A 13,673-nucleotide genomic window follows, 5' to 3' on the forward strand; every position below is an offset into this window, starting at 1 on the left:
GAGTTTGATTGATTGACAGGGGTCAGTCACGGTGGCACCAAGGGAAAAAATATTCAAATCCTACAGAGCAAAATGTAAAATGTAGTATTATTATTATTATGATTATTTTAGTTCTTACTTTTGAAATGTTGCTTATTTTATTACTTCCCTATTTCAATGGTTTTGTTGTTGTTTTTTCAGTAAGAACTCGTTCATTACACGCCTTAATTATAAAACAGACAGAACAGATGAACTTCTGAGAAACAAACCGCTATAAAACAATTTTAATTAGTGTTGTGTTGCTGCTCAGATGCAAATTAATCACAGATATGTTACATTAGAATAATAAAGCTGCTTCTAAAAAACAAAGAGCATCAAACATCAGAGCTCTGCCTCTAAACCCACCAATCAGAGCTCTGCCTCTAAACACACCAATCAGAGCTCTGCCTCTAAACCCACCAATCAGCGTGCTGCCTCTAAACACACCAATTAGAGCTCTGCCTCTAAACCCACCAATCAGAGCTCTGCCTCTAAACCCACCAATCAGAGCTCTGCCTCTAAACCCACCAATCAGCGTGCTGCCTCTAAACACACCAATCAGAGCTCTGCCTCTAAACCCACCAATCAGAGCTCTGCCTCTAAACCCACCAATCAGAGCTCTGCCTCTAAACCCACCAATCAGAGCTCTGCCTCTAAACCCACCAATCAGCGTGCTGCCTCTAAACACACCAATCAGAGCTCTGCCTTAAAACACACCAATCAGAGCTCTGCCTCGAAAAACCATTTAGAGCTCTGCCTCTAAACACACCAATCAGAGTTCTGCCTCTAAACACACCAATCAGAGCTCTGCCTCCAAACACACCAATCAGAGCTCTGCCTCTAAACCAACCAATCAGAGCTCTGCCTCGAAACACACCAATCAGAGCTCTGCCTCTAAACACCAATCAGAGCTCTGCCTCTAAACACACCAATCAGAGTTCTGCCTCTAAACACACCAATCAGAGCTCTGCCTCCAAACACACCAATCAGAGCTCTGCCCCGAAACACACTAATCAGAGATCTGCCTCTAAACCCACCAATCAGAGCTCTGCCTCTAAACACACAAATCTGAGCTCTGCCTCTAAACACACCAATCAGCGTGCTGCCTCTAAACCCACCAATCAGACCAACCAGAATGCTGTCTCTTAACAAGAAAATCAGAGTGCTGCATCTAAACAGACCAATCAGAGCTCTGCCTCTAAACAGACAAATCAGAGTGCTGTCTCTAAACAATAGAAATTTTGCCTTTGAACAGACCAATTAGAGTGCTGGCTCTAAACAGGAATATTAGAGTGCTGCATCTAAACAGACCAATGAGAGCTCTGCCTCTAAACAGACCATTTAGAGTGTTGCCTCTAAGTATGACAATCAGAGTCATGTCTCTAAACAGAGCAATTAATTAGAAATGTGTTTCTAAACAGACCAATCAAAGTTAGACAAATCAGAGTGCTGCCTCTAAACAGATCAATCAGAGTCAGACAAATCAGAGCCCTTTTTCTAAACAGATCAACCAGAGTGCTGCCTCTAAACAATATGAATCAGAATGCTGCATCTAATCAGACCAATCACAGTGCTGCCTCTGAACAGGCCAATCGGAGTGCTGCATCCAAACAGACCAATTAAAGTGCTGCCTCTAAACAGGCAAATCAGAGTGCTGCTTCTAAACACACCAATCAGAGTGCTGCCTCTAAACAGACCAATTAGAGTGCTGTCTCTAAACAGGCAAATCGGAGTGCTGCCTCTAAACACACCATTCTGAGTACTGCCTCTAAACATACCAATCAGTGAGCTGCCTTTAAACAATATTGAACATAACCAGAGCACTGCTTTTAAACAAATTATAAAATGCAATTTTTCATGTAAAACCTGGATGAATTTGGTGCCTTTGTTTGGCTTTATATGGTGTAATTAAGCAACACATCCTAGCCCTGTGCTAACATAACACTCCTTAAACCATCCCTCACTTAATATCCAGCAGATGACATGGACACAAACAAAAAAAAAAGTTTTTATTTTATTTTAGGTTCTAAATTTCCACTTGATTTTTCCCTCTGCGCTGCGAGTCTCCCTGGTCGGCTCAGCGAACACACACTCAAACTCCGCAGTCCCCGCTCGCTAACACATAGATTCTGTGTCTCGCTGACAAGCTGTCGTGTTTGTCACTCTTCTTAATCTCTCTCGCTTTCATCGACCATTTCACATTCACGCACTTGATATTATTATTCAGCTCCGTTTCCCTGGAGAGGGAATTAGCAAACGAAAACAACGCCTGCCTCCGCTAATCCCTGTCTGTTAGCAAAGGCTGCGTGGCTGCTCGCCACATCCTCGCCCAAATCTGCATCGATTCAGGAAGTGTGTAAGAGGTTTGTCCAGCACACATACACACACACACACACACACACTGTTTGCGTGGCAAAGTCTGTCTACGGCTTACAGTATTGAACTGAATCATGCACCATGTCTGGATCTGACAGCTGCGCTAGCTTCCTGCACGCACTCCAGTCTAAGCAAATGGAAAATAAGCAGCATGTTTTGTTTGAGTTCAGATATCAGGATACGATTTCTTTACTTCACTGTTGTACACAACGGCGTTAAGGTTAAAATGCCTTCCTGGTAGATCCAAGATGGCGGACACTGAAACAATCCGGGGGGGGGTAGAGTTAGACGCCAGACTTATTATTTTAGCTCCATTATCCTCACTGCTCCAGCACAAAGCTAAAGGAGGTTGCGTAAGGCAATTACAGGCTAACACACACTCGCTCACACACACCCACGTCCGTTTTCCTCGTCGGCTGGCTCCGACTCCGTGTTTGAAAAGGACGTCATGAAGCACAGACCCCCCACGGAGACGAGGAGCAGGTCACCTCGACATCGCAAGTAATCAGAGCCTGAGTTTCACTTCGGCACGAACCACACAGCCTGGGGCCTAATCAGAGTCGGCTTAAAGGCGAAAGAATCACACACACACACACACACACACACACACACGACTGCACGGAGCTGTAAAACTTTATACACACAATGACAAATCGTAAACCATAGCATCAGTATTACAAAGAAAGGACAACATTTCTTAGAGTCTCAGTGAAGGGGGTGTGGCCTGTGTTTGTGTGTGTCAGTAAGGGAGGCGTGGCCTCTATGAGTGTGTGTCAGTTTCAGTGAGGGAAATGTGGCCTGTGGGTGTCAGTCTTAGGGAAGAGGGCGTGGCTTGTCTGTGTGTGTGTGTCAGTCTTAGGGAAGAGGGCGTGGCTTGTCTGTGTGTGTGTGTCAGTCTTAGGGAAGAGGGCGTGGCTTGTGTGTGTGTGTGTGTCAGTCTCAGTGAAGAAGGCGTGGCCTCTGTGTGTGTATCAGCCTTAGTGAAGAAGGCGTGGCCTCTGTGTGTGTGTGTGTGTGTATCAGTCTTAGTGAAGGAGGCGTGACCAATGTGTGTGTGTGTGTCTAGACAGGAAATTTTTATGATTTATGAATTTTTATAACTTTCTTTAAATCAGATTTGATTATAACCATAAATACACTGTTACCCCCCTCAGCCACACACACACACACACACACACACACACGAGTCAGGTGGATGTTGGCCATTAGTTTAGCTGGAGAGGCCCACGTAATTACGCCTGGCATTTTGACAAGTGTTTGCTGGAGTGAAGGTCAACTGTTTGTGTGTGTGTGTGTGCGTATGTGTGTGTGAGCGAGAAAGAGAGATTCATGCTAATCTCACAGCGAGACACTCCACCGTCGCTCTATTCCAATTAGAGAGAGGGAGAGACATGGGGGGGGGTAGCGAGACGGGAGTGCAGCTTCATCCACCTGCTTTTACTTTTACATTTATTCATTTGGCCGAGGCTTTTATCCAGAGACAGTTACAGCTGAGGCTTCAGGGTTAAGGCCACTCGCTAAAAGGCTCAACAGCTCTCTGCCTAGCCTGGGATCAGAACCGACAACCATGCAGTCGCTAGCACAGACGTTTACCCACTGCGTGTCCGTTTGCTCGCACTTTGCATGCGTGAAAAGACACCTAAGCTTCAGCCGTACCAACTGAAGTGTGTTCTGATGGTGAGGCGGAAACGCCCAAGTGCCGATAGAGGAGTCAATGTGGACGATTTTCTGGTTTACGGTAATTATCGCCATCCTACATATACTGTATGTCCACCTGGCTAGCACTGCAGCTACTGTATTTCGGAAAGGAAACAAAAATGGCCGATCAAGAAGCTAGTCACGCTGTTTTCAAATGAGAGAAAACTGTGTCACTCCAAAAGGTGAAGAAGACTCGAGCGAGCGCAGGTTCTCTAATTAAAGGGTGATAAAGCGCAGGCGGAGACGCTCTTCTCAGAAATAAAGTCGGGAATTAGCATTCGAGAGCAAAGACGCTCATCGTTCATAATTTCTGCGAGGCGAGCAGGAGGCTGATGATGTTGACTTAACATTTTGTCTGACATTTTAGTTTGACGAGGCCAGCCATTACCTCTCTCTACACACTTACAAGAGGCTCTTATACACACTCACACACACACACACACACACACGCTTACTTGGCAATGATTTGGTAATATGTCATCTGTTTGACTTGACTGATGCAGATTGAGAAGAGAAATATGCAGCTGTGTGTGTGCGTGTGTGTGTGTGTGTGTGTGTGTGTGTGTGTGTGTGTGTAGATACGTACCTGCCATTTGGGCCAGCAGTGCTGTGGTGATGTTCCCAGTGTTGGGCTTCACTCTGAACGTTACTGCTGGACCCAGAACACTGAGTAGGACAGAAAGCAGAGAGAAGTCTCAGGACAACTGGTTCATTCCTAATATTAAGATGTTGCTGAAAGTAGAAATAAGACTGTCTGTGTGTGTGTGTGTGTGTAGTTTTCAGCTGGACATGGCATTATTTCTCACAGTCAAGTCACAGTAGCGGCTTAAATTCCCTCAACACACAACCTCCTCCTCACCAGAGTTACAACACTAATTATTTCTGCTGTGTTACTGAAATGAATTAAACTAATTTAGAGAATAAGCTGGACTGGTTACAACTGGTAATCTAGATGATCTAAAACTAGAGAGCTTAAGTTGTTTTCTGTTGTTATTTAGACTAGCTAAAACTGGCTAGTTGGACTAGCTAGAATCATTAAGTAGGAAGGTGTAACTGGTTAGTTTGACCAACTTAAACTGGTCTAAACTTGGGAATTACTTGAACTGCTTAGTTTTGCGTAAAATGAATGTTAAACTGGAAAAATATTGGATATATTAGAAAAATACTAGAACTGGCGTTTTATATTATTTAAAATTATACATTAAGTCTAGTTTGATCTGGTAAGTTAGACAGGTTGGAGCTAGAAAATTGTATTAGCTAGAACTGGTAAGTTACACTAGCCAAAACTGCTCATTTAGACTTGGTAAAATAAGTAGAACTAGTTAGAACTAGATATGTTAGAATATGTAAAAATAGCTAAAACTGGTAAGTTAATCTAGTTAAAACCAGTAAGTAACATAAGACAGAACTGGTAAGTTACACTAACTAGAACCAGTCAATTGCTATACTAAAAGCTAGACTAGTTAGAATGAATAAAATGGACTAGTTAGAACTTAGATTAGTTAAAATTGTACATTTGTTATACTACTGTAGCTCCATCTAGTAGGATGGATCTAGTAAGTTTGACTAGTTAGAATTGTAAAGTTACACTAGCTAGACCCAGTAAGTTACACTAGCCAGAAATGTAAATTTAGACTATCTTAACAGGTAAGTTAGACTAGATAAAACCAGTAAGTAATACTAGTTTAAACTAGTAACTTGGACTGGCAAGAAAAAGGTAATTAGATTAGCTCAACTTTGGGAAGTTAAACTAGTTAAAACCTGTAAGTTACACTAGCTAGACTGTGGATTGTAACTCATTCCATTACTTCATCTAGGAACCACTGTAGTCCAACTAGGGACCATAGAGGCCAACGATGACCATTGTATTTATTTCCATTTTGTACGACCGTGGTAAGACCTCCGGTCAACACCCACACTCTACATGCAATTTGAAGACACCAATTAGCCTAATCCGCATGTCATTGGACTGTTGGAGGAAACAGGAGTACCCAGTGGGAACCCAGTGGAAACCCAGTTGAAACCCATCAAGCATGGGAAAAACATGCAAAACTCCATGCACACAGACCCAACGCGAGGATCAAATCCGGGACATGGAGGTGGAAGGCGACAGTGCTGACCACTAACCCACCATGCTGCCATTGTTACTAGTTAGAACTGATAAATTCAATTTGTTTAAACTGGAAATTTTAACATGCTAGATCTTGTAAGTTAGATAGTTTGGAGCTTCTAATTTAAGCTAGTTAAAACAGGTAAGCCAGACTAGCTAGAACTTGTTAGCTGGACTAGTTAGAATTGATAAGTTGTACCAGATAGAACTGGTATTGATTAAACTAATTGAAGCCAGTAAGTAAGACTAAATAGAACTGCTAATTTAGACTAGCTAATCTGTTAAAATAGACTAGACAAAACTGGTAAGTTAGAATACTTAGAACTGGTGAGTTGGACTAGTTTATTTCATGTCAGGCTTATTTCAGATTCAGCATTTAGAACTGGTAAGTTGCAATTGTTTGAATGGGTAAGTTGGACGAGCTAGAAATGGCCATTTAAACTAGCTATAACTGTTAAGCAAGACTGGATTGAACTGGAAAGTTAGACCAGATAGAACTACTACAATGACCCTAGGTAGAATTAATAATTATGACTAGTGACAACTGGTAAGTAATAACCATGGTGAGAATTTATGTTCTTTGTGTGAAATACTTTCTGCTGGCAAATAAAATGAGAAATCCTCCACAATGTCTGCAAAGGACAAAGTAACATGTTTGTATGGATTCAGCATTCAGCACCATGGAGAATAAAACTTGCCCTGATCTGTAGCTTTTCTATAATATGCCTCCGGACACACAGGTTGTCAGTGTGAGATCAGAGACTGAGGGGAAGGACAGAGGGATGGCAGGAACTCAAACAACATGGTGACGGGATAAAGTGCGGAGTCTGCACAACCCCCGAGGAACAAATTTGAGATCCCTGAGATCTGCTGAGAAGGTTCAGAGATACTTTCTCCCTTATGGAGCAGAGAGATTGGCAAGTTAGCACAGGAGAAAGAGTCTGAGAGCAAGCAATGACAGAAGGAGAGAAGAGAGAATAGAATGAGGGAGAGAACCAGAGAGAGACAGACAGACAGAGAAAGAGCGAGCAGTAGGGAAGTTAGGATAAAAAGAAAGTATAAAGAGAGCACTGTAGGACAGAAGTTAGACTGAGGCTGAAGACCAGTGAGAGGGGAGAGGGAGAGGGGGTTACAGGGAATGGATCTGTCACCAAAGTAAATCCCATTCACACGTCTGCGGGAGGTGAGAGGCGAAACCTTTCAGCCTCCTGACTCACACGCTGGAACACTTCTTTATAAAGTCTCCACTTAAACTTTCTCTCGGAGGAAAAGCTAACCTGACCCCGCCCCTTCCTCGTCTCGGCTCCTCACCACAAACACAGCGCTGAAGAGATCCTAAGGTTCACAAGTAATAAAACCAAGCCCACGCATTCCTACGACTCCTGTAGAGACACAAATGAAATTCACTCCCCTTCATGGCCACAATTCTACTGCTGTGTCCCAACACACACACATACACACATATATATACACACACACCCACACACACACACAGTACAAACTGCTAGCATCCTTTTAGCGTGTCTTAGCTTCTACAGGACTTATTCCTACATCCCACAGCACTTTCATAATCTCTATTCACCTCTGCTTTCCTCCAGTCTACACTGGTCCAGAGCTAGTGTCTGTTACCGTAGCTTAGCTATGCCGTAGCTAAAACTAGCCCTCCCCACAAGTAGCGTGGCTAAGCTGAACAATAATAGCCCTCGCTGTTGATATGCTAATTACCATTCAATTCTCTGCCATATCATACATCAATATTAATTGTATTTATTTTTTTATATTTACTCAATACCCTTTTACAAATGTACAGTATACTAATCTAGCTTTATACCCTTATTTTAGCATAAACCACTTATATGGATTCTTCCATGACAAATGCTGTCCCATCCGGATCCGGCCTTAGTTTAAACTGCCTTTACCGTCTACAGCTTTAACATTTTCCTAACCTGTTCTGCTGTAGCATTTACTAGTCTTTACTAGCCTGATATTAGCCTAAACTGTATCGTTGATAAATGTAATGTTTCTTATATTTTTTATTACCTGATTTTAGACTAAGATTTTATGGCTTCTGTTAGTCTTGGGTCATCTGTAGGGACCCTTTCTCAGCCCAGTTTGAGTGTCTACTGGTTCTCAGCTAGAAGATACCATCCTGGTTAACCTCCTACTGACGTCTGGTTAGCTTTCATTCTGCTGACCAATGCTAATCTTGACTGCCGCTAGGTTACAGTCTATTGGCCTTAACCTTCACTGCTTTGCTGATGCCTTTACTCAAACCCAAGCTCAAAATGTATTTCTATACCACTTTAAAAAACAACTAAAAGTTGACCAATGTGCTTTACAAGGTTAAAATAAAACAAACATTAGGAATAAAACCTATTCAGCAGATAAAGGGACCTGGCTCTACTGGGAATGATATGTGAGAGTAAACAAGTGTGTCTGGACTTTAGATTTAAAAAGGAACAGGTCTGAGATCTGATCTATCTGATGTATTGTAAGTGCCACAATTTTGGCACAACCACAGCAAATGTTCGATCAAACCACCGCTTACACTTCAACCTGAGCACCTCTAGACATCACTGACCAGAAGACCTTAAGTGTCTGTCTCCATTCTAAACAGTTAAATTTAATGTCTTAAAACAAACTAAAATTATTTCTTATATGCACTGGGAGCCAATGGTAAGAGCGGAGACTAGATGTAATGTGTTCACGCCTACGATTGCCAGCTAAAGGATGAGCTGCTGCATTCACTGACTAGTCTTTGCTTCAGCCATTTCTAAGCCACTACTGGCGCTTTCCTCGCCCCGGCCACACTCTAGTCTTGCTTTTACTGATTTTATGCTAAGGTCCTCTGTTTCTATGCTAATTAAGCATTAGCCCTAAGCCAGGCTTATTAATGTCAATTTGCTCTAATCTAGGTACCTTAAATTGGCTCAGTCTTAGCTAACACTTTCACTGACCTTTTTCTCACCTCCTATTTTAGCCTAAACTAACCTTTACCCCAATGTTAGTCTTGCCAAACTCTGTGCTAGCATGGCCTAGACCTGCTCTTTATTCATGGTAGTGTATCAGGATTATATAACGCTTGCCTTGGAACCACGTGAATACAGCACTCTCTCGCTCACGCTGCCATCCTCAGAGATAACCTACTGAACTTGCGAAATGTCACATCCCTGGCTTCCTACAGTTTGATAATGCAGAGCGAGAACAAGCCGCTGTGTGTGTGTGTGTGTGTGTGTGTGTGTGTGTGTGTGTGTGTGTGTATATGCGTGCGCTCACGTAGGGAGAGAGAAATGGAAAGTGTTCTTGTTATATGTGCTTTGTTATTATTAGTAGCATTATTAGCATTGCTCTTATAGATGTTATCACCTTGTAATTGCTTTGGCAATATTGCAGAGCAACAGAGGATGTGGTGGAAAGTGTTTGCTCCTGTGTGTATAAAAGTGTGTAAGAGACGACGAAACAGTCATGTGTGGATGTGTGTTCATGTGTGTTTGTGTGTGTGTGTGTGTGAGTTTGAGTGGGTACATCACTCCCCCAGCTGGTTGAGTGGTGTATGACCTCCAACAGAATACCTGGAGTTTCTCATCCATAATTTTAGTGTAGTGTAAAAAAAAACACATAAGGACACACTACCTACTGTATTTAAGAGATCTGAGTCAAACTAGATATCATGTTTAAAAAAATGTCAATGCCATTTACCTAATGTAGCACAAGTCCCCACATAGAAGTCAATGCTGGCTACAATAGAAAGGCACCAGAACACCCAGTTGATAGAAAGGCAAAGGGCCCAAGGCTGCCAACCCAGTGTCTAAACTCCCCAGATCCGATTGAAGGAGGACCCACCCTGCAACCCACAGCACCCAAAGGATCTGCAGCCAACATCCTGGTACCACACACCCCCAGTGGCCTTGCAGAGCCACGCCCGAGCGGCCCGAGCGGCCGAAGCAGCCCTGATGGCACAAAGGTAACCCAAAACCTAGCTGGTTATAATGTTGATGTTTGTAATCTTATGGCTGATCACTGTGTGGTCGGTGTGGTGAAAAAGATGTGTTTTCAGAGATATAGCAGAATAAAGATGGTGGACCACCTAAAGGTGCCTTCACACTCATGGTAGATGCATGAAATAGAATTTATTTAATTTTATTTTATTTAAAGGCATACACTGAATTAAAGGAACTACGCATGACAGATTTTAATGTAATTTTACCGTAGGAAACTTAACAGAAGAAATGCAGCAGTGTTAGCTAGTGGATATGACAAGCAAACCAGGCTAGCTAGAGAACACTGGTCTTGCAAGCTGCTAAACGTCACATAATTTTTCAATGAGAGTCTTTTAAGGCTTTTTACTTTATAAAATAACAAAATGGTAAGGTGTGTGATGCGTATCTGGGAAGATTCCAGATTTTATACAGCACAATTAAATCACCACCTGGAATTAACTTTGCAAATTAGTAAGAGCACCAACAGGTTATTTAACCCAAACTGATGCAGTGACTATCTCTTCATTTTCTAAACAACCATGTCGTGTGGAAAATATGTTATCCTGTTTCAAAAGGGTCGAATTATTGGCCTGCACCAAGCAAAAAAAAAACTAAGGAGATACTTGCATACTTACTTGAACTATTAAAATTGGGTTAAAAACTATTAAGCATACGTGAGTCATAATTAAAAGCTAAGAGGATAAGGGTAAACCATCATTTTCCAGGAAATAATGTCAGCAATCACTTAAATGCCTTGAAAAAAGTGAAAAAATTGTAAAGAAAAAAAAAAACACATAGGAACTTACAGCTATGTTAATAATGTCCGTAAGAGCATGCTTTAGGGATTGAGACCGAATACATTTTTGTTTGTTGGTTCCTTATGTCCTTACACTTACCAACCAAGTCACTTCCCTGTATCACAACATTTACACTCGCTATGTCTCAAAGAAAAACAAATCCTTGGCTTTTTTTTTTCCTTCACTGGCTCATCGGTCCAATATTGTGTACTGATTGGGGCAGTAGAAGGATACCTCAGTTGACCACAGATCTTCCAGCAGGAGCTTTTTCACATACATCAACCAATTTCTCCTTAACAAACACCTTCCAACTACATTTTCCATGAAACACATATAGATCACCTGGAACATTTTTACTCCTTCAACCTATCACATGTTTGATTGAACTTAACACCTCCTACCTTCTAATCTGCCACCTCGCACCCAGCAGCCCCCGCCACATTAACCCACTATTCTATCTGGCCATGAAGGCTCACAGGTTTCGTGAAGAAATGCTTGGCCCCCCAGGCTTTGTCACTGGTCCTCCACTGTAGTACAGATAGATAAGATAAAATCTTGGAAGACCTTACCCTCTTCCTTCTTTTTAATACTTCCCTGATTTAATTCAGCTGTCAGAGCAGGCAGGTTGATCAAAAGCAAAGGCAGCCATGGTAATGAGGGGCAAATCCGTAATCATTATCCGAAAGCCCGGCTGAGGTCAAAGTCGTGAAATATCCAGAGTTCCAGCAAACAGAGAAACAAGGTATGCAGGAATCTAGGAAATGAGGAAATGAGGAACAAGGAATGTACCGACACTGGAAATGCCTAAGATATGCCGGAACATGAAAGACAAACACAGGTGTGGATAATACAATGGATAACAGGCTATTTAATAGGTGCAGACTCAGGGTCAGGACCGAATAAATGGAATTTGATGTCAGGAACCATTTTTTTAAGTTTCCCATGCACCAGACTCACTCTTCATCGCACCTTCCTCATTAACCTTGACCTTGCAACCTTTGACCCCTTCTCCATTATCCACCTCCTGCAGATGATCTCAGATAGCTGGTCAAATATTAATTAAAATTCTAAAATGAGCAAATAGATTTTTTGATTGCCATCAATCAATGAATCAATATGTGTTCCTTAAAACTCACCTCAGGAATATTTCTTGATTTCCTAAAAGTCGACACTTTGCACAACTCATTCATTCATTCATGCGCTCAATCCTCTGTAGGGTCTCTGGGGGTTGTAAGATCCATCAACTTCCACTAGTACTGACCCCTGATAACCTTTACTTACCATGCTAACATTATTTGGCCATTTGCCATTCTACACCATGCAAGCTTTAGCTTCCGTAGACCTTCACCGGGTTTCACAGTCTTATCCCAGACAGCACACATACTGTTTGTTTTACTATCATTGGCATCAGAGCAGCACTTTGGCATCAGAGTGTCCTCCTCTTCATAAAGACAAGTATCAGTAGATACCTTCTGATATGTGCTGCTCTATTTTCCTAGACCATCAGATGTCTCACTTAGGTCAGCTTCAAGTCTTTCAATCAAAGCAAGAGAGCATCTGTTAAACAGCTGGGGCCGATCTTGGGGTTCGACAACCACCACCAGGCTGGGCAATACGCAGCCACTGGAGATGCAGAGCATCCTCAGTGCCAGTCCCAAACTTGGACTGGAAGGGACAATCCAAATGATCCAACGTGGCTGTTAAATCTCAAACAATTAAGACCCTGGGTTTTTAATCGGAAGGTCGGGTGCTGAAGCTCCTGCACAAGGAACCAGCCACTGTGGAGCCCTTGAGCAAGGCTCTTTAGCCTATCTACTGCACTAATGCTGTACCTCCTGGCTGACCCTGCAGGCTGTCTCCAGCTTCCTAACGGGGATATCTTCATGTTAACAGTTTTGGGTTGATTTTTTTTTTTTTTTAGATTTTAGGTTTAAGTTTGAATTTATTCATTATTCAAGCCTGAGATCCTGTCGTTGGTCTGAAGTATTGATCTGGTTTGGTATAATTTTCAGTGTCTTTTTTGAACCTTTTTTTTTAGTTCTGCACTCTATCCAAACTGTCTATTTACTGGCTAATAAAAGACCAATACTGTATGTGAGTAACAGAAGAAAAACTCAGTCTGGTTGTTTCCGTGATTATAGTGCCTGTGTGAAATTGACCTACAAATATCTCGCATGAGGTGTTATACTGTAGAGTGTAAGGCAGTAACACACACTGCTCAGCTCTGTGCTTGACTTGTAAGCCGTGTTGGATCTAATGTAATACACACCGCAGATATATTGTACAGGTTTCGCCATGCTATAATGTCACGAGCATTTCTATTCAGGATAAACACCATCTCATTACAATCTACAGGGTTTATGAAGCGGGAGAGTTCACTGGACTTTATGCAATAACAGAAGAAACATAAAACTGTGTAAGCGATCGTCAGTACTGATTGGTTTGGTGTAAACATCTCAGTAGAGGTTCCTGGAAGAATGGAGTGAGAAAAGCTCTAGAAAGTGCTTTTCTAGAAAAAAAAATGAAACATCCTAAACTATCAGAGCTTTGAGAGAGGTGGTAGGATTTAGACCTCAGTCTCGTCACAAAATACACACACACACACACACACACACACACACGCTCATTATGAAACACTCGCTAATCAAGCTACTGCTCTCCACCAAGGGGGAGGTTTAACACACACCTACGCCT

At 42.2% G+C, this 13,673-nt stretch overlaps 1 protein-coding gene across 1 annotated transcript in view; it reads right to left on the reverse strand.

The window, feature by feature from the left end:
• The window catches only part of ptprn2 (protein tyrosine phosphatase receptor type N2), a 214,128-nt gene that overhangs the window by 117,618 nt on the left and 82,837 nt on the right, over nt 1–13,673 (reverse strand). The window contains exon 11 of the mRNA XM_053505462.1: nt 4,679–4,758. Coding sequence (XP_053361437.1) covers nt 4,679–4,758 — 80 coding nt within the window. The remainder of the gene's footprint in view (nt 1–4,678; nt 4,759–13,673) is intronic.

This window comes from Clarias gariepinus, chromosome 1 (genome assembly GCF_024256425.1).
Source record: "Clarias gariepinus isolate MV-2021 ecotype Netherlands chromosome 1, CGAR_prim_01v2, whole genome shotgun sequence".
In the NCBI taxonomy this organism is placed as follows: Eukaryota; Metazoa; Chordata; class Actinopteri; order Siluriformes; family Clariidae; genus Clarias; species Clarias gariepinus.